The sequence below is a fragment of the Balaenoptera borealis genome (genome assembly GCF_965194805.1).
Source record: "Balaenoptera borealis genome assembly, chromosome: 13".
NCBI lineage: Eukaryota > Metazoa > Chordata > Mammalia > Artiodactyla > Balaenopteridae > Balaenoptera > Balaenoptera borealis.
This window is the reverse complement of record NC_138870.1, coordinates 100,874,684-100,892,409: the sequence shown is the minus strand read 5'-3', so window position 1 is coordinate 100,892,409 and position 17,726 is coordinate 100,874,684. Positions and strand designations below refer to the sequence as shown.

General features: G+C 51.3%; 1 protein-coding gene across 2 annotated transcripts in view; it reads right to left on the bottom strand.

The window, feature by feature from the left end:
• Nucleotides 1-13,961, bottom strand: part of PNPLA3 (patatin like domain 3, 1-acylglycerol-3-phosphate O-acyltransferase) — a 29,201-nt gene extending 15,240 nt beyond the window's left edge. Inside the window, exons 1-5 of one of the 2 annotated variants that reach the window (XM_082350667.1) lie at nt 12,712-13,960; nt 9,818-10,050; nt 8,580-8,645; nt 3,566-3,775; nt 2,405-2,465 (exon numbers count right to left, since the gene is read on the bottom strand). In XM_082350667.1, coding sequence (XP_082206793.1) covers nt 2,405-2,465; nt 3,566-3,775; nt 8,580-8,645; nt 9,818-10,050; nt 12,712-13,081 — 940 coding nt within the window. In that variant the 5' untranslated portion in view covers nt 13,082-13,960. Of the gene's footprint in view, nt 1-2,404; nt 2,466-3,565; nt 3,776-8,579; nt 8,646-9,817; nt 10,051-12,711 lie in introns of both variants that reach the window. The other variant, XM_082350668.1, reaches the window with a different exon arrangement.
• Between the last annotated feature and the right edge of the window lie 3,765 nt (nt 13,962-17,726).

The following is a 17,726-nucleotide window of genomic DNA, read 5'->3' as shown; positions in this document are numbered from 1 at the left end:
AAATTATATATATGACCACACCAAATGGCTCCATTCCTTGAAACAGGGTAACCCAAGCACTGACTCTATCTGGATCAGGATCAAAATTACTACCAGACACATGGCTCTTAATCCTGCTTGGGCCCCTGGCTACAATAATTCTTTTTTTTTTTTTTTAATTGATGGCAGATTATTATTTTTTTAAATTTATTTATTTATTTTTGGCCGCATTGGGTCTTTGTTGCTGCACGCGGGCTTTCTCTAGTTGCGGCAAGCAGGGGCTACTCTTCGTTGCGGTGCGCGGGCTTCTCATTGCGGTGGCTTCTCTTGTTGTGGAGCACGGGCTCTAGAGTGTAGGCTCAGTAGTTGTGGCACATGGGCTCAGTAGTTGCGGCTCACCGGCTCTAGAGCACAGGCTCAGTAGTTGTGGCACATGGGCTCAGTAGTTGCGGCTCACCGGCTCTAGAGCACAGGCTCAGTAGTTGTGGTGCACGGGCTTAGTTGCTCCGCGGCACGTGGGATCTTCCCGGACCAGGGCTCGATCCCATGTCCCCTGCATTGGCAGGCGGATTCTTAACCCCTGCGCCACCAGGGAAGCCCTACAATAATTCTTTTACTAATCTTTGGCCTCTTTTTTTAAACTACTTGTTAAGTTCTGTCTCTTCCAGATTACAATATGTTCACATCAAGATAATGATGATGCAAAGATTCCAGCCATTTCTCAGAACAGATCCTGCCAAAACAACAGAAGTCACCCTGGGGCCCTTAATAAGACAGGGCAAGAGCTCCATGACCCCAACTAGGTAGGGTCTACGAGCCCCCTGCCAACCTGAAGAAGCTACGGAAGACAAACCGTCGTCCCTCATCATCCCAATAAAGATTTCTTGGGGTTCACATCTCTCAGGGGGAATTTGAAATAGGAGATAGATGGGCCCCTGGGCCGGACAGCTGGTGTTTGTCAAGTGGAGCAAAACGGGTTTTGTCCTCAGCCAGACCGGAACACGCCTGTTTCCCTTCCTCCATTGTTATGGAGGGAATGAAATAGCAGTGGGGAATTTGTTGCAGCACAAACAGAAATGAAGTTTTCCCTCTCCTGAGAACAAGGAAAATAAAGGAAACAGTGAGCAGGCTAGAGAAGAAACATAACCTGGCCTGAAAGAGTTAAATCACTCCTAGTTTTTTCTTTTTTAACTGTTACTAATCTGTAGTTTCTGCAAATAGATTTGTACTTCACAAAGCTAACCTATTACTCTTTAACATTATGTGAATTATGTGAATTACATCCTGGACTCCCTTGTAGCAAATCACCCCTTGCAGCATTTGCATTTCAGAAAAAAGGTCACAGGCCGATAACCCAGAGACAAACGGACCCAATTACCGGGCTGCCTGACATGACGCCTGCTGTGACTGTTTTGAAATAATGCGGGAAGAAGAAGAATGCAAGACCTTCACTACTTTGATCCTTATCGTGTACCCCTGAGCCCCACATATAAAATCTTCTCCGATTCCCAAAGCAGGGGGGAGACAGTTCTTGAGGCCCTAGGCTGCCGTGTCTTCCCTTATGCCTGGCAGAAAAATAAAGCAATCTCTGTCTTCCTCCAAAATCTCTGTCTCCATATTTCTGTTCGGCATCGGTGCACAGGGAAGCCGATATTTCGGCAACAACCAGGAGACTAAGCTCCAGGAGGGCCACATCCGTCTGTCCGCTGTGGAGTCGCCAATTGCTTGGCACCTAGACGGTACGCAGTAAACATTTTCTGAGTAGATAGATACATGTATGTCCCATGAACCACACCATCTCCTTGGTCTTGGACAAAGACTAACTCAGAGGATTAATGCATGAACCAACCTTTAGTATCAAAGAAAAATAGCCGCAAACATATTTGGTTCCACTCTAACATTTCCGGAACCCAAGTCCCCCAGCCTGGACGAGCCAGGATGACTCAAAGGCAGGAACCTTCCCCAAAACACAGCTGGGCTAGTGGGCGTGGCCCACACCCGCCTAGAGGGAGCGGGAGCTATTCTGATTCCTTCACCTGGGGCCCAGAAACTGTTTATCTTCCTTCTTTATCAAACTAAAGGTTCACAAGTGTCCAAGCAGAAAAGAAAAACAAAGGAACTGCCTTCAGCACACAGACAGGTGACACTGCAGAGGAAGAGCTAGCCCTGGGGCTGTGACATCCGGGTTCAGGTCCCAGCTCTGCTCCCCAGTGAGTGGAGTACGGACCCGGGCTGCCTCTCCAAGCCTCTGTTTCCCCATCTGTAAAATGGGGCAAATATTTCCTATCTCGTGGGGTTAATGAGAGGGCCGAGCGAGACGGTGGGTGAAGGTGCTGAGCGCTGAGTGATGGAGCCAAGACTGTTGACCAAGACTGTGAACAGAAAGCTTGTTAAAGGGGCACTTCAGTTGCCCTACCATACGTACCATTCTCTTCCAAGAACCTGACCGTATCTAAATATCCTCGAAAGCATAGCTCTCCAAGCACCTGTGAACAAATCAAGTAAATTAACTGCAGGGGGCAGTCACTAAGCGCCATTCCTTTCAACATCACCTGAAGACGGCAGACCCAAAGCCAAGAATCCTCCAAGCTCCAAGCCGCTGCCATGTGCCCAGCGCAGCCGCTGCGGGGTGGGACAGGGCTCTGCTCTCCTGCAGGACTCAGCTCAAATGACACCTCCTCCGTGCAGCCCTTGCTGGCACCCCAGCATGACGGGTGCTGGTTCCTCTGGTCTCCCTGGGTCCCTGGACGAGCCTCCACCCTAACAAATACCAGGGCTTGATCTACTTGTCGTGGGACTGTAAGAGCTGCCTCCTTTGCTGCTCTGTGTACAAACCACATGGGCAAACCAATCCTGCTGTCCAGCCTTCCCTCTCCCCGTGAGCACACGCTGCCATATACGTTGCATGGCATGGCCTTCCTTCTCCCCAGAACACTGGCACCACTGTGCAGATTCTACCAACTTTCTTACTGTGTTAGGGTGATAAGGTCCACCACGCTACAACGACAATCAAAAAAAGATTAAACTCGGAATTCCCCAGCGGTCCAGTGGTTAGGACTCCGAGCTTTCACTGCCAAGGGCCCAGGTTCAATCTCTGAAGATCCCACAAGCCAAAAAAAAAAAAAAAATTAAACCACCAAATGCAGTGTAGTTTTTTTTTTTTTTTGGCTGCACTGGGTCTTCGTTGCTACGCGCAGGCTTTCTCTAGTTGCGGCGAGCGGGGGCTACTCTTCATTGCGCAGGCTTCTCACTGCGGTGGCTTCTCTTGTTGTGAAGCAAGGGCTCTAGGCACACGGGCTCCAGTAGTTGCAGCACGCAGGCTCAGTAGTTGTGGCTCGCGGGCTCTAGAGTGCAGCCTCAGTAGTTGTGGCGCGTGGGCTTAGTTGCTCAGCAGGCGAATTCTTAACCACTGTGCCACCAGGGAAGTCCTGCAGTGTAGTTCTTGACCACGGATGCAAATAAGAATCATTGGGATAATTAAAAAAAAAAAAAAATCCTACTATCCAGGCTGCCCATACTTAAGCCATAGCCCCTGGAGGTGGGATCTGAACAGCAGCACTGTTTAAATGCCCCCAGGCCCCCTCACCTTGAGATCCGCAGGGAATAGCACCCGGGTTAATAGGTAGATGTTCTCTGAGCAGAGGCGTAGACTGAGCTTGGTGAAGTCCACGTGAAGAAAGTTCGTGGACTTGACTTTGGGGCAGATGTCACTCTCCCCATAGAAGGGGGAAACAGTGATGGTCGTTTTGGTATCAAAGAAGGGTATGATGTCACTCACTCCTCCATCTATGTATCGCTTTTAAGGGAGAAAGAAAAAAAAGGACATACTGTCAGAAGCTCTGGGCTGGGGTTCTCTGTGTGTTTCAGATTATGGCCAGAGGCTTCTCAGAGCCGCAGGCAGATGCGGTGAGGGGCTTTGGGATCACTCTTTCAGCAAATCCCTACTGAGCATTTCTGTGCCAGGCCAGGCTGTAGGCTGGCGCTCAGGGTTGCCACATGCTGCTGCGTAGTTTGCACACTGCACAAGAAAGTGCCTGGCCAAGAGGGAGACGGAGGCTGGCGTCTGGCCCACGTTGTGGCGGCCAAGTCCCGAGCCCAGGTGAGCGCCCCTAGGCATACCCATGTAATTTGCTTAGACCAGGGGCGCTGTGTGCACTAGGGACAGAGTGTGATGTAGACCTGGCCCTAAGGGAGACAGATGGTCATGGGTTCAATTCCAGAGGCCCCTTGCTGCTTGAGGAATCTTGGACAAGACACTTAACCTGTGAGCCCGTCCACACCTGGGAAATGAGAAGCAGCGCTGGGGACTTAAATGACACGGTGAACCTGAGACTTGAGCTCTCTCAAAATGGCATCTTATCCCACAACAAAGGTGCATTTGGGGTAAGTACTGTGAGAATCAGTTTTCCTGTAGCCATATCCTTCAACAACTTTAGTGCCCACGGCCAGGCTGGGGCAGGCAGGTTTTGGTACAATTTGGACTGAGTCTACACCTATGACACCAATGTCTAGAATGATTCCCAAACCCACGACCATCACAGCCCAGCTGTTGGTGCCCACAGACAGGGGGGGCCTTCAAATATCACAACTGGGAGAATTTCCCCAGCCAATCCTTCCAAAGGGAGAAATCTCAGGGCACACCTTGGCCTAAAACAAGTCCAAAAAAGAATCAGGCACATTCAGCCACGGCTTAGCTATCAAGAGATTCTTGCCTTGAGCCCAAAAATGATTAGATGTGCACACACAGCAGTAGTTTCTAAATTGTTGCCATATGATTTCTATGGAAGATACAGGAAGGCATCAAAACCCTCACTGGCAGAAAGGGACACAGGACCAAATACTGGGAATCTTTAGTTAAGACTGAGGAGGGAGGAAGCAGGTGACTACTTTTTAAATTATTATTTATTTTTTAAAATTAGTTTTTATTGGAGTATAGTTGATTTACAATGTTGTGTTAGTTTCTGCTGTACAGCAAAGTCAATCAGTTATACATATACATATATCCACTCTTTTTTCACTCAAGGGATAAAGTCCGATGACTCCTCTGTCCTGTGTAATTTTCCCTCCACCCTGAACTTTTCTACAGGAACGTTCTGAGTTTGCTCAGTGGAACCTCAACGCTTTGCTCTAATTTTCAGCAGGTTTCATCTGAGGACACTGAGGGGGGTGACCGTGTGTGCACCACAGCTGGAGCAGCCTGGGGGAAATGAAAAGATAACAACAACAATGACAAAACCACCCATATTTACCGAATACTTACCTGTGCCAGGCTCTATGCTGCGTCTTCACTGCATTATCGCATGTAATTCCCACAACAACGCTACGACTGTGCACTATTATTAACCCTCATTATTATTAACCCTCATTTGCCAAGTCCATCTCAGAGAGGTTAAGAAATGTGTCCAAAGTAGTCCAGCTAACGTGGGCTAGAGCAGACATGCGATTCTAGGTTTGTCTGCCGGGCTGGCGCTGTTAGAATTGCAGGTGATCACTTCATGGCCCCAGGCCTCAGTTTTCTCATCTGTAAATAGGGGCAACTATGTGTCTGCCCCGGGGATGCCCTGGGGCACGAGTGAGGCTACGTGTAACCTGCCTTTGCAACTTGCTTTGCAATGTGAGGACCGTGCTTCTCTTAGAGCGTGAACCAGGAGGGTTTCTAAAGTGCCTTCCTGCTGACGCCCTGGATGTTGTGTCTTCTCTCCCCCAGCTGCAACAACCTGAACTGTCTCCAGACATCGCCAGATGTTCCCAGGTGGGAGGACAGAATCATCTGATAACTGCTGCCCTAGAAGGAGGCTGCCAGGTGGTCCAGCACAGTCCAGCATCCAGTCCAGAGCCTGCAGGACAAACACCTCAACTTCTGTTTTTCCACCAGAGGCAGGGCTCAGGATTAGCCACGTGTGTTTACATATTTGTTGAATGGAACCAAATTGCAGCCCTGTCGGCAGCCTCTGCCCGAAGCCACAGGCTGAAAAGGATAGAGTCAGACCCAGAGAGGATTATAACCCTCAAACCCTAAGAATAAAGCCTTATTACCGGGTTTCCCTGCTGGCGTAGTGGTTAAGAATCTGCCTGCCGATGCAAGGGACACGGGTTCAAGCCCTGGTCCGGGAAGATCCCACATGCCACGGAGCAACTAAGCCCGTGCGCCACAACTACTGAGTCTGTGCTCTAGAGCCCGCGAGCCACAGCTACTGAGCCTGCATGCCACAACTACTGAATCCCGTGCTCCAAAACAAGAAAAGCCACCGCAATGAGAAGCCCACGCACCGCAACGAAAAGTAGCCCCCACTCGCTGCAACTAAAGAAAGCCCGCGTGCCCCAACGAGGACCCAATGCAGCCAAGAAAAAAAAAACAAAAAACTTATTACCTTAAGTGAGTAAATGACTCTTAAGCATCTTATACCTTAATAGGCCACTGGGCACCTGTTTCAGTGCTCATGTGAAGATTAAGTGAATTGTGAAAATGACTATACTACCCAAAGCAATCTACAGATTCAATGCAATCCCTATCAAACTACCAATGGCATTTTTCACAGAACTAGAACAAAAAATTTCACAATTTTTATGGAAACACAAAAGACCCTGAATAGACAAAGCAATCTTGAGAAAGAAAAATGGAGCTGGAGGAATCAGGCTCCCAGACTTCAGACTATACTACAAAGCTACAAAATATGGTACTGGCACAAAAACAGAAATATAGATCAATGGAACAGGAGACAAAGCCCAGAGATAAACCCACGCACATATGGTCACCTTATCTTTGATAAAGGAGGCAAGAATATACAATGGAGAAAAGACAGCCTCTTCAATAAGTGGTGCTGGGAAAACTGGACAGGTACATGTAAAAGTATGAAATTAGAACACTCCCTAACACCATACACAAAAATAAACTCAAAATGGATTAGAGACCTAAATGTAAGGCCAAACACTATCAAACTCTTAGAGGAAAACATAGGCAGAACACTCTATGACATACATCACAGCAAGATCCTTTTTGACCCAGCTCCTAGAGAAATGGAAATAAAAACACAAATAAACAAATGGGACCTAATGAAACTTCAAAGCTTTTGCACAGCAAAGGAAACCATAAACAAGACCAAAAGACAACCATCAGAATGGGAGAAAATATTTGCCAACGAAGCAACTGACAAAGGATTAATCTCCAAAATATACAAGCAGCTCATGCAGCTCAATATCACGAAAACAAACAACCCAATCCAAAAATGGGCAGAAGACCTAAATAGACATTTCTCCAAAGAAGGTATACACATTGCCAACAAACACATGAAAGAATGCTCAACATCACTAATCATTAGAGAAATGCAAATCAAAACTACAATGAGGTGTCACCTCACACCGGTCAGAGTGGCCATCATCAAAAAATCTACAAACAATAAATGCTGGAGAGGGTGTGTTGAAAAGGGAACCGTCTTGCACTGTTGGTAGGAATGTAAAGTGATACAGCCACTATGGAGAACAGTATGGAGGTTCCTTAAAAAACTAAAAATAGAACTACCATATGACCCAGCAATCCCACTACTGGGCATATACCCTGAGAAAACCATAATTCAAAAAGAGTCATGCCCAGGCTCTTCTTTCTACCCCTACAGAAAAAAAAAAAAAAAAAAGAGTCATGTACCACAATGTTCACTGCAGCTCTATTTACAATAGCCAGGACATGGAAGCAACCAAAGTGTCCATTGACAGATGAATGGATAAAGAAGATGTGGCACATATATACAATGGAATATTACTCAGACAAAAAAAGAAATGAAATTGAGTTAGTTGTAGTGAGGTGGATGGACCTAGAGTCTGTCATACAGAGTGAAGTAAGTCAGAAAGAGAAAAACAAATACCATATGCTAACACATATATATGGAATCTAAAAAAAAAATGGTTCTGATGAACCTAGGGGCAGGACAGGAATAAAGACGCAGACGTAGAGAACGGACTTGAGGACACGGGGAGGGGGAAGCGTAAGCTGGGACGAGGTGAGAGAGTGGCATAGACATATATACACTACCAAATGTAAAATAAGTAGCTAGTGGGAAGCAGCTGCATAGCACAGGGAGATCAGCTCGGTGCTTTGTGACCACCTAGAGGGGTGGGATAGGAGGGTGGGAGGGAGATGCAAGAGGGAGGGGATATGGGATATATGTATACATATAGCTGATTCACTTTGTTATACAGCAGAAACTAACACAACACTGTAAAGTAATTTTACTCCAATAAAGATGTTAAAAAAAAAATTCCCAAAATTAAAAAAAAAAAAAAAGATTAAGTGAAGAGCTTACCTTACAGATAACCAGCTAATTATTCTACACGAACTTGGTTTTGCTGTCCAGAGAGCCCGGAAGGGGGCCAGCTATGGAATCTCTGTCTGAAGGCTGAGAGGCAAAAAGGCTCCGCGTTTGGGGACAGGTCTCAGGGGCCCAGGGTACTTGAGCCCAGTGCCTCTTTTTTTTTGGACACTTGGTTTGCTGGATCTTAGTTCCCCGACCAGGGATCGAACCCGGGCCCTTGGCAGTGAAAGTGAGGCGTCCTAACCACTGGACCACCAGGGAATTCCCTCAAACACACTTTAAAAGCGGACTTACCACGCCTCTGAAGGAAGGGGGGATCAAGCCACTGATGAAAGGCACGAAGGAGGAACAAAACAAGGCCTGTGAAGACAAAAGAGGGTGAAACCACAGCCCAGAGCAGGCTGCCTTTTATTCCCCTGGGTCTTTATAAGCCTTCTCCAAGCGAGAAGAGCAACAAGCCTGAAAACACTCTTGGCACAGAGGAGGTGCTTTAATAAACGGTTGAATGAACACGAACCAACCTACACACTTATTATTTCAGGCCCAAGTATCAACTGTCTAACGACACCGTCTGCAGACTTTAGCTTCTTGCCCCTGCTCCCCACGAGGGTCACACTGGGCCATCAGAGACAGAACCAAGAGTTGGTGACTACCTGATTGACAGGGAAGGGGCTAGATCAGGGTTTTGCAAACGCTGACGTTCATCAGAATCACCTGGAAAGCCTGGCGAACCACAGACTCGGTGCCCCACCCCTAAGGTTCTGACGCTGCAGGCTGGAGGTGGGGCCTGAGTGCCTGCAATTCTAACAAGCTCCCAGGCGATGCCGCTGTTGCTGCTGCTGGTCCGGGGCCCACGCTTTGAGTCGCGCCATGCTAGCGAGCATTATGCAGGATGTAACACTGATGCAGAGAGAAAGGGCTCACGTGGGAACGCACAGGTGCTGGCTGCTTAGAAAAAGCCTCCACAAACAAGGTTAAGTGGAAAGTGACACTGGCCGCTGAGAAGCTGCCGGTTACAAGCAAGCAGGCTGCTTGCTCGGAGGGACCTGTGTTAAGTGAAATGATATCCAAGCAATTCTCGTAAAAGGCATCAGCCAAACTAAGTGGTATTTTCATAGTGCCAATGAGCTTCTCTGTGCTAGAGGCAAATAAGACACACTCCCCCCCCTTGTGGGACTTCACTGGAGGGGTCCTCATTAAGGAACAGGCATCACTGGGAGGAGGGACCCATGTGGGACGAGGTCCCTGGAGCAAGAGGTCATAAGCCAAGTCTTGAAGGATGGGGAGGTGTTATTTGAAACTGAAACTGTCCTGGAACACTCCAGTTTTGCACACGCTCTGGACCAGACCGCTGGATGCACTCGGAGCTGATATCACCCTGGTACAGGAAGCTAACCAGTATCGTGGGCAACCGGGTTCTTCTGCATCTTAAGAAAAAAATGGGGCAGGTGGCCTACGACAGCCCCCTCTGTTGCTTCTGAAATGAAATGGTCTTTATGACTTGACAACACCCAGATAAGCAAACTGCTTACGTCCATGACTTCGTCTTTGGACCGAAAATCAGACACCAGCACATTTTCTCCATCGGCCACTCTGGTGAGTGAGATGACAATTCTGCCCGAGAGGAGCTGGTGGACGTTGTCCGGGAGGTATCTCTGGAGACCATCTCGGAGGTGCTTGCTCAAATTGAAGGCCGGGTGGAGGACGCCAATGTTCCGACTCCTGGCGCTCCGGACAAGGTCCATGAGGGCCTGCAATGTCTGCTCTGGGCGGAGAGAGACAAACATACAAAGAAGTGTACCACCCTGGAGATGGGAATGCTTTGTGGCAGGACCAGAAACCTGGCGGCAGGGAAGCTGCTGACCTTTCCCTTTCTCTAGGACTGGGCTGTCTGATCCGGCAGCCACGTGTGGCTCCCGGGCCTGAGATGCGGCTAGCCCAAACTGAGATGGGTAAAAGACACACTGGATCTCAAAGGCTTAGAGCAACAAGAACAACAACAAAATGTAAAACATCTCATGAATAATGTTTTATATTGATTAGATGTGAACATGATAATATTTTGGCTGGACTGGGATAAATAAAATTAATTTCACTTATGTCTTTTGCTTTTTCCATATGGCTACTAGGAAATGTAAGATATGCCTATTTCTGTTGGTTAGCGCTGCTCTAGGCCCTCTCTGGCCACAGGAACGAGCCTCCAGAGGCCCAGTGAGCCCTCTACTCATCTCCATCCCTCCAGCAAGGCCAGAAGCCAGGCACTCACAGCGCCGGAGCTTGAGCACGAATGGGCCTCACGCTGCAGGGAGCAGAGAGCAAGTGCAGCCTTGGACCTGAGTTTGAATCCTGCCTCTACCTCTTACTAGCTGAGCAACTAAAATAAGCCACTTCACCGCCTCTCTGAGTCTCAGACTGTATGTTTTTAATGTGGGACCACACTCAACTACCTTTTGGAAATAGAGAAGATTAGATACACTACAATCTATAGGTGCTCAACCCAGATGAAGCACCTAATAAACAACTAGACTTAACTTTTAACCTCTAATGTCAGAACTACCAGACCATCCAGTGGGCACAGGGCACATGCATACTCCATCTGACCTCACTCACCGGCCTGGTCCCCTCTGGCTGCTCTGCACTGCCCTAGCAGGCAAGAGTACCTGTCCCAGCCCGAGCCCTAGTCATCCGTAAATCCTGGGATGCAGAAGGCTGGACACACATCAGCAGGTCCTGACCCGCTTCTGACCTCCACTCAGCTCTCCCTGCACATGTGGCCCCACTGAGCCCGGGCAGAAGGCACAAAATTGCACACAGCTGGCTGGTTCTGCCAGTCTCTCCTGCCAAGTCAGCCTGGGTTTGGAGGCGCTCTCAGGAGCCCCGCCCAGGTCACAGGCCCTGGGAAATGCTCCCTGGCGGTCCCCAAGTGAGACAGGCAGTTAAAGCAAGAAACTGGGGCTCCCAGAACCTCCGGAGTAGTTCCTGCCAGGACCTCCAGATCCACTTTCCAGCGACTTGGTGGTCCCGAGCCTCCCCCTGCAGGACACAACCCCAGGCTGCACCTGTCCTCTGCCTGTTAGGAACGCCCTCTACACTGGAGTCAGGGCACTTCACGTGCTGGGGTCTGTGCATTTGAATCTGGTCCCAATTCAACATTTGACCACGTGGCTGTCTCCAGGTCACAACCCTGGGACACAAGCGTTGGCTTTTATCACTGCTCAAGCCCAAGGTGACCAGTCTAATCCTCCTTGAGGTCTCATTTCCTGCCCTTTGCTCCTCTCCCCCTCGATGGGGAAGGCGGCCACGGTGGCCTCTCCTAATCCCCACCTCTCCATCAGCCCAGGGTCTGCTCCCTGATCCTATCCAATGGCAGGGCTGTGCTTACTGGCAAGGGATTCCTGCTGGCAGTGTCCAACACAGCCGTTCCTGGGTAGAGCAAAGAGTAAACCGTTAAAGGAAGCCCAGACAAACAGGGGCTAATGAAAAGGTGCATTATCTTCCTGTCTGGGGACCTTTGGATGCCTACAGCTCCATGCTGCCACTTGCTCCAGGCCCTGCTCCCTGGCTAGGATCCCAGGCCAAGGATGTCATACCCTAGTAATTTATGCCAGCTGGCCACAAGCCCCAGTCGGCCCCTCCCACTGGTACCCACGAGTACAGAGATGCTTCATTAGGACAAGATTCAAATGCACAGGACCTCGTTTCCAGGGCACTGAGCAGGGGTGTGGTGGGGAGGAGAGGAGGGGATGTGGGATGTCCAGCCCCCAAGAAGGGTCTCAAACACCGGAAAAGGAGGAGACAACTTTCCTACCTCCCCTCACCTCCCTCTCCCCACCTCCACAAAACACCTCTCCCCAACCCCCTTTCAATCCAAACCAGCAAGTTGCCCTCTGCCTGAGAGGCACCCAGCCGCCCCCAGCGCTCCCACGAGGGCTGGGCGGAGATCAAAGGCGCCCGGGGCCGGGGGTCTCCAGTCCCTCTGGCCCCCAGAGGGAAGAAGGCAGCCACCCTGGGCCACAGGCCAAAGCCTCCTTCCTGGCCTGGCCGGAAGCAGGGCAAATCGGGCCTCCGCCCCCCGCTCCTCACGCCCCCCACCCCCACCCAGGCGTCGCGCTCCCTCCTCCCCGTCGCTCCGAGACAACCTGGCTCTCACTCCCGGGCTGGGTCGGGGGGCTTTCTTCAAGCCCGGGCGCCAAAAGGGAGTCGGGGCGAGGAGGCGCTCCGGGTTCCCACGCCCAGAAGAGCCGCCCACCCGGCGCGCCCCACTCCCAGGCCCGGCAACAGAGCTCCCCGGCGCGGGGCAAAAAGACGCACTGGAGGAGGCATCTGTCTGGGGAGACCCCGGGTGTACCCCGCAGTTTCCGTTTCCAATCCCGGCTCCACCGCGCGCCCCCTCCCTGCGCGGAGCCCCGCGGCGGCCCGGACCTACCCAGCGGGACCCCAGAGAGGAAGAAGGCGCAGTGCAGCGCCCCGGCCGAGGCCCCGAAGAACCTGCGCGCGTTGCGGAGGAGGTGCGGGGCGCGCTCGCTCAGGCAGCGGGTCACCCCGATGTGGTAGAAGCCCAGGAAGCCGCAGCCGGCGAAGGACAGGCTCCAGCCGCGCTCGGGGTCGTACATAATGGCGGCGGGCCGGGCGTCCGGGGTCCGAGGGCGCCGCGGCTCCGCCCGGCGCCCACTCTGGCTCTCCGCCGGCCCGGGTGCACTCACCCCAGGCATTCCCGGCGTGACGTCACCCGGCCGGCCCCGCCCCCCTCGGACCACGCGAGGGAGACGGTGGGCCGCCCAATGCGGGGGCAGCATGCGGGCGGCGGAGGGCTGGGAGGGCCTGGACCCGGGCAGAGGAGAGGGGAGGACCCGTGCCCGCGTGAGGGTGGAGAGAGGTTTCCGACGCTCCAATGACAGTGGGTGTCCTGGAGAGAAACAGCTCCCTTTCGGTTCCTTTTCATCCCTTAAACCAGAGAGAAACTAACAGTGGCCCACTTAGGTTCTTAATATCTTTTTGACGCTTTATCATTTCCCTTTTTACGAGTCAGCAAGCCTTCAGCAGACACCAGCATCCAAATAGAATTTCATGTCTTTGCTTTGATTTCCTGCAGTTTTTTGTATGATGTCTTCAATTCATGGCAAGCGGTAGAGATTTTTCATTTAATGATAATGACACGAAGCTTCCGTTTCAAAGTTTCACTTCTAAGTAAAAACTGTGAATAACAGGTGCTTGGTGCTGGGAGGTGGGGTGGGCCGTGCAGGACCATGGGAGTTCTGGAGGCTCCGGCCTGGGTGATTCCTGGTGCCCTTAGGAAGTGTCTAGGATCCCCTTGACCTCTGTGTCCACACTGCACGGAGCATTTCCAGAGCAGCCCACACAGGGAGGTTAGGCCTTTGCCCAGAGTTGCACAGCCAGCAACCCAGGTTACTGGGCCATCCTACCCCCTGTTTTGTGGACAGAGAAGCCCCCTCCCCTCTCCACCAAGGCCCACATGGAGTGCAGAGTGTGGGCTTTGGGATCAGGCCCCACCTCCCACGCCGTGTCCTCGTCTGTAAAACGACGGGTAGAGATGCTGCCAGGATTCAAAATGTCACCTGTGAGGCCCCTGGACACGTGGGTTATGCATGACCCTCCCACCCACAGAGCTTCCCAAGTCTGAGGCATCCCCTGCTTGGGCTGAACCTGTGCCTGGAGGTGTCAGGGGGCCCAGGATCAGGGCAGAGGCTGAGTCTGGGCTGCCTCAGGGACTGCAGACCCCCAGGTGGGTCATTCTGTCTCCCATCTATGGACCGGAATCCCAGGGCGTGGATGCTGCAGACCCTAGTGACCACCTGGGCCAACAGCGACATCACACAGACACTTCATGGGTTGAGGCCCAGAGCGAGGAAAGGGCTGGTCCCTCTGTCTGTCCCTGACCATGTTGGCTTTGCTGGGTGGGGGGGGGGGCAGCGCTCATAGGCCTGTCTCTCTGACTGCCCTCCACACCCACCCTACACTCAGGGCTGGGACAGACATGAGATTTCTGGGTGGGAAAACTGAGCCTGTTGTCAGGGTCAGCTGGGGCCACAATCTCGCACCTCCTGCCCCTTACGTGGGACCCCTTCATCCTGCACCTGCCAGCCCTCCTGCGTTGCATGACTACCCTTAGGACTAATGACAGGAAAGCCAGGCTCGGGGCGGGAATTAGAGGCTGTGCTTGCAGGCCCCAGATGAGTCATCCTGCCGCCAGGCCCTGGCATTTGTATTCTCTTCCTATCCACAGACACACATTCATGGCAGGCCGCCTGGGAAATCTGTCCTCCCTGGTGTGACCCAGATGTAGGTGGGAAAGGAGCAGGGCTGAGGAGTGACCTCCTCTTCGTGGCTGCATGTTGACAGCAAGTGGACTCCCCCTTTGCCCAAGCAAAGAGAAGAAAGAACTGGGCAGGGGTCCCGTGTCCCAGCGCTCCCTCGGGGCAGGCTGTGGCTGGGTCTGCGAGCTTTGACATCAGATGGCTGAACGCAAATGCAGGCTTCTCCACTCATTAGCAGAGTTAGTTAGACCTTGCAGGCATCATTTACCTCTTAGCTTAGTTTCCTTATCTGGTCCATCGGAGAGAAAGTAACCGTGTGAGGGTAAGCTGTTTCTTTGTGGGGGCCATGCTGTACGGCATGCGAGATATTAGTTCTCCGACCAGGGATCGAACCCGCATCTCCTGCAGTGGAAGCGCGGAGTCTTAACCACTGGACCGCCGGGGAAGTCCCCAGGGTAAGCTGTTTTCACCCACCACGCTTCTGACACCGATTATGTCAACAACTTTTCCAACACTACTTCTACGACTCTCAGAAACACCAGCTGGGTGTCCAGCGTTCTATTCAGTTCTGACACTTGCTACCCAGAGTTAGCATGGACCCCACGGGTGAAGTCCTTGGTCCCACAAGACTGGCCCCGCTTCAGACGCCAGGGGCAAATCGGGTCCCCGGGGTACCCACACTTCTGTCTGACTTGGAGCCAACGTCAGGAGACCCCACGACTCCCCCCTTATGATTTGCTAGAAGAGCTCACAAGACTCAGAACTTTACTGGCAGCCGAAGCATTTAGGAATGAAGGGTCAAAGTTCCGTCTGATAGCCTGGAGGCAATTAAGGTCTCAGGACACACGGTGGCATTACCCAGAAATAGCAAGTGTCCATTTTCTTGCTGCCCTTCATGTTCTAATTCACGGTACTTGTGATATAACAAGGGTTGTTTTGGCAATAGCTGTACCTGAAGGCTGAGGAATACTTTGCAGTATTAAGCAGTTCATGTTGCTATTAAGCTGGTATATTCACAGGCCTGGCCGGAACGCATAAAACTTGATACTTTTTACTTTGGCAGCTAGGTGGGTATGCGACAGTAGAATTGCAACTGATTTTATCTTGATAAAAATATTTAATAAGGTTTCAACTTTCAGCCATATTAAATAATTGAGATTTAAAACTTTTAGATCATTTTCACATATACAGAGACTGTCCAACTCGGCTCAGTTTGCCAGAGACTTTTCTGGTTTGGACATTGAAAGTCCTACATCCTGGGAAAACTTTTGGTCCCAGACAAACTGGGACCGTGGGTCAACCCCACGACACTTGCAAATATCAGGGGTAGGTCTGCCTGGCCTGTAAGTCTTCAAGAGGATGGTCCTAGGATTATTCATCTTATTGAATAGGAAATGGCCAAACCCCTGGCCGGGAGACCAATGAAAAGGTGCAGAGAATGAGAGACCAGCTCGGAATATAAACAAACGCTCAGCGATCCTCATTGTTTATGGGTTGTCTATTTGCAAACTCGCTTACTCGCTGAAGCATATTTGTAACTCCAGATTAATACTCACAGCTCTTTTTCGGCCATTCATGGACGTCTGCAGAGCAGCCAAAAAATCGGAGTTGCCCAATACGCGCATTCCCAGCTGCTGTCGAACAAGGCCATGGTGTCCCTTTTTGTTTCAGTCCCTGCTATAAACAAGGGTCCTTCTTGTGGCTGGTTTATTTATTTATTTCACATTTTGGTGCTTTTTTGTGGTGACTTTGCTGTTTAAAATGGGCCCCCCCCCAAAATAAAGGGGGCTTCCCTGGTGGTGCAGTGGTTGGGAATCCGCCTGCCAATGCAGAGGACATGGGTTCGAGCCCTGGTCTGGGAGGATCCTGCATGCCGAGGAGCTGCTGAGCCCGTATGCCACAACGACTGAGCCCACGTGCCACAACTGCTGAGGCCCGCGTACCTAGGGCCTGTGCTGTGCGGCAGGAGAGGCCACTGCTATGAGAAGCCCGCTCACTGCCACGAAGAGTGGCCCCCGCTCACCGCAGCTAGAGAGAGCCCGCGCGCAGCAACGAAGACCCAATGCAGCCAAAAAAAAAAAAAAAAGGGCCCCAAGCCTAGTGCTAAGAGCCATCTGGCGTTGCCAAGCTCAAGAGGCGGTGACAGCCTTACGGAGAAAATGCGTGTGTCGGGTGAGCTTCGTTCCGGCACGAGTAATAGTGCTGGTGGCCGTGAGTTCAGTGTTAATGAATTATCAGTGTATATCACGCAAGGTTTCTTTAAACAGAAGCACCCATCACACAAGGTTGTATGTTGATCACTTGATGAAGATGTTGTGACCGGAAGCTCACAGGAACCCCACCTTGTATTTCCCCTAGGAGCAGCAATTTGGAATTCACTGATGAGCCGGTGAATTTCTAGAACATAACGGCTGTGAAGAAGAGGGGGAGTGGGAGGTGCCGGGAACTCGGGGGTTTGTTTCCTCCGGGGGACTGGACATCCAGAGAGCCCCCCGCTCTGGCTGTGCTTGCTCCACTCACCCCTCCCTGCGGTGCTGGGCAGGATGACGAAAGGCCTCCTTCACCCGGTTACCAAATCCCAGTGCCTGAGGGTGAGCCTGTGGGAGGCCGGATGCCTTGACCCTACCACCGTCCTGCCCTCCGTGGCCCTTCCACCCCTATACACCTGGCCTGCCATTTCCTAACCACCATGACCGGCCCCGTGCCCCTCACTTCACCCCTCAGCCCCGCCCCTCACCCAGCTTCCCAGCTCTGGCTCTAAGTCACTTTTTTTTTCAATCATGATAAAATATACAGAACATAAAATTTACCATTTTAACCGTTTTTGAGTGTATTTGGCTTTCTTCAGGACTAAGTTGGAAGCAGGGACAAAAATGAGGGAAGCTGTCAGTGATTAATCAGGTCCTGGTCCTTTGAGGTAGATGGTTACGGGGTTATTGTTTGGCTTTCTGGGCTGCTTCCTGGAGATAGTGGTCTGACTTCCTACAAGTCTAACTTACCCGGCAGGTGTCCCGAGCTGGCTACTGTACACGATAGATTGGTTTCCTGGGCTGGTTGCTGCAGGTTGTGGGTCAGATTTCTCTTTTTATATATGATCTGGCTATTGTCCATTCCTATATTCAGTCTCTGTGGGGAAGCAGACAGAAACTGTGCATACGCAAGACAT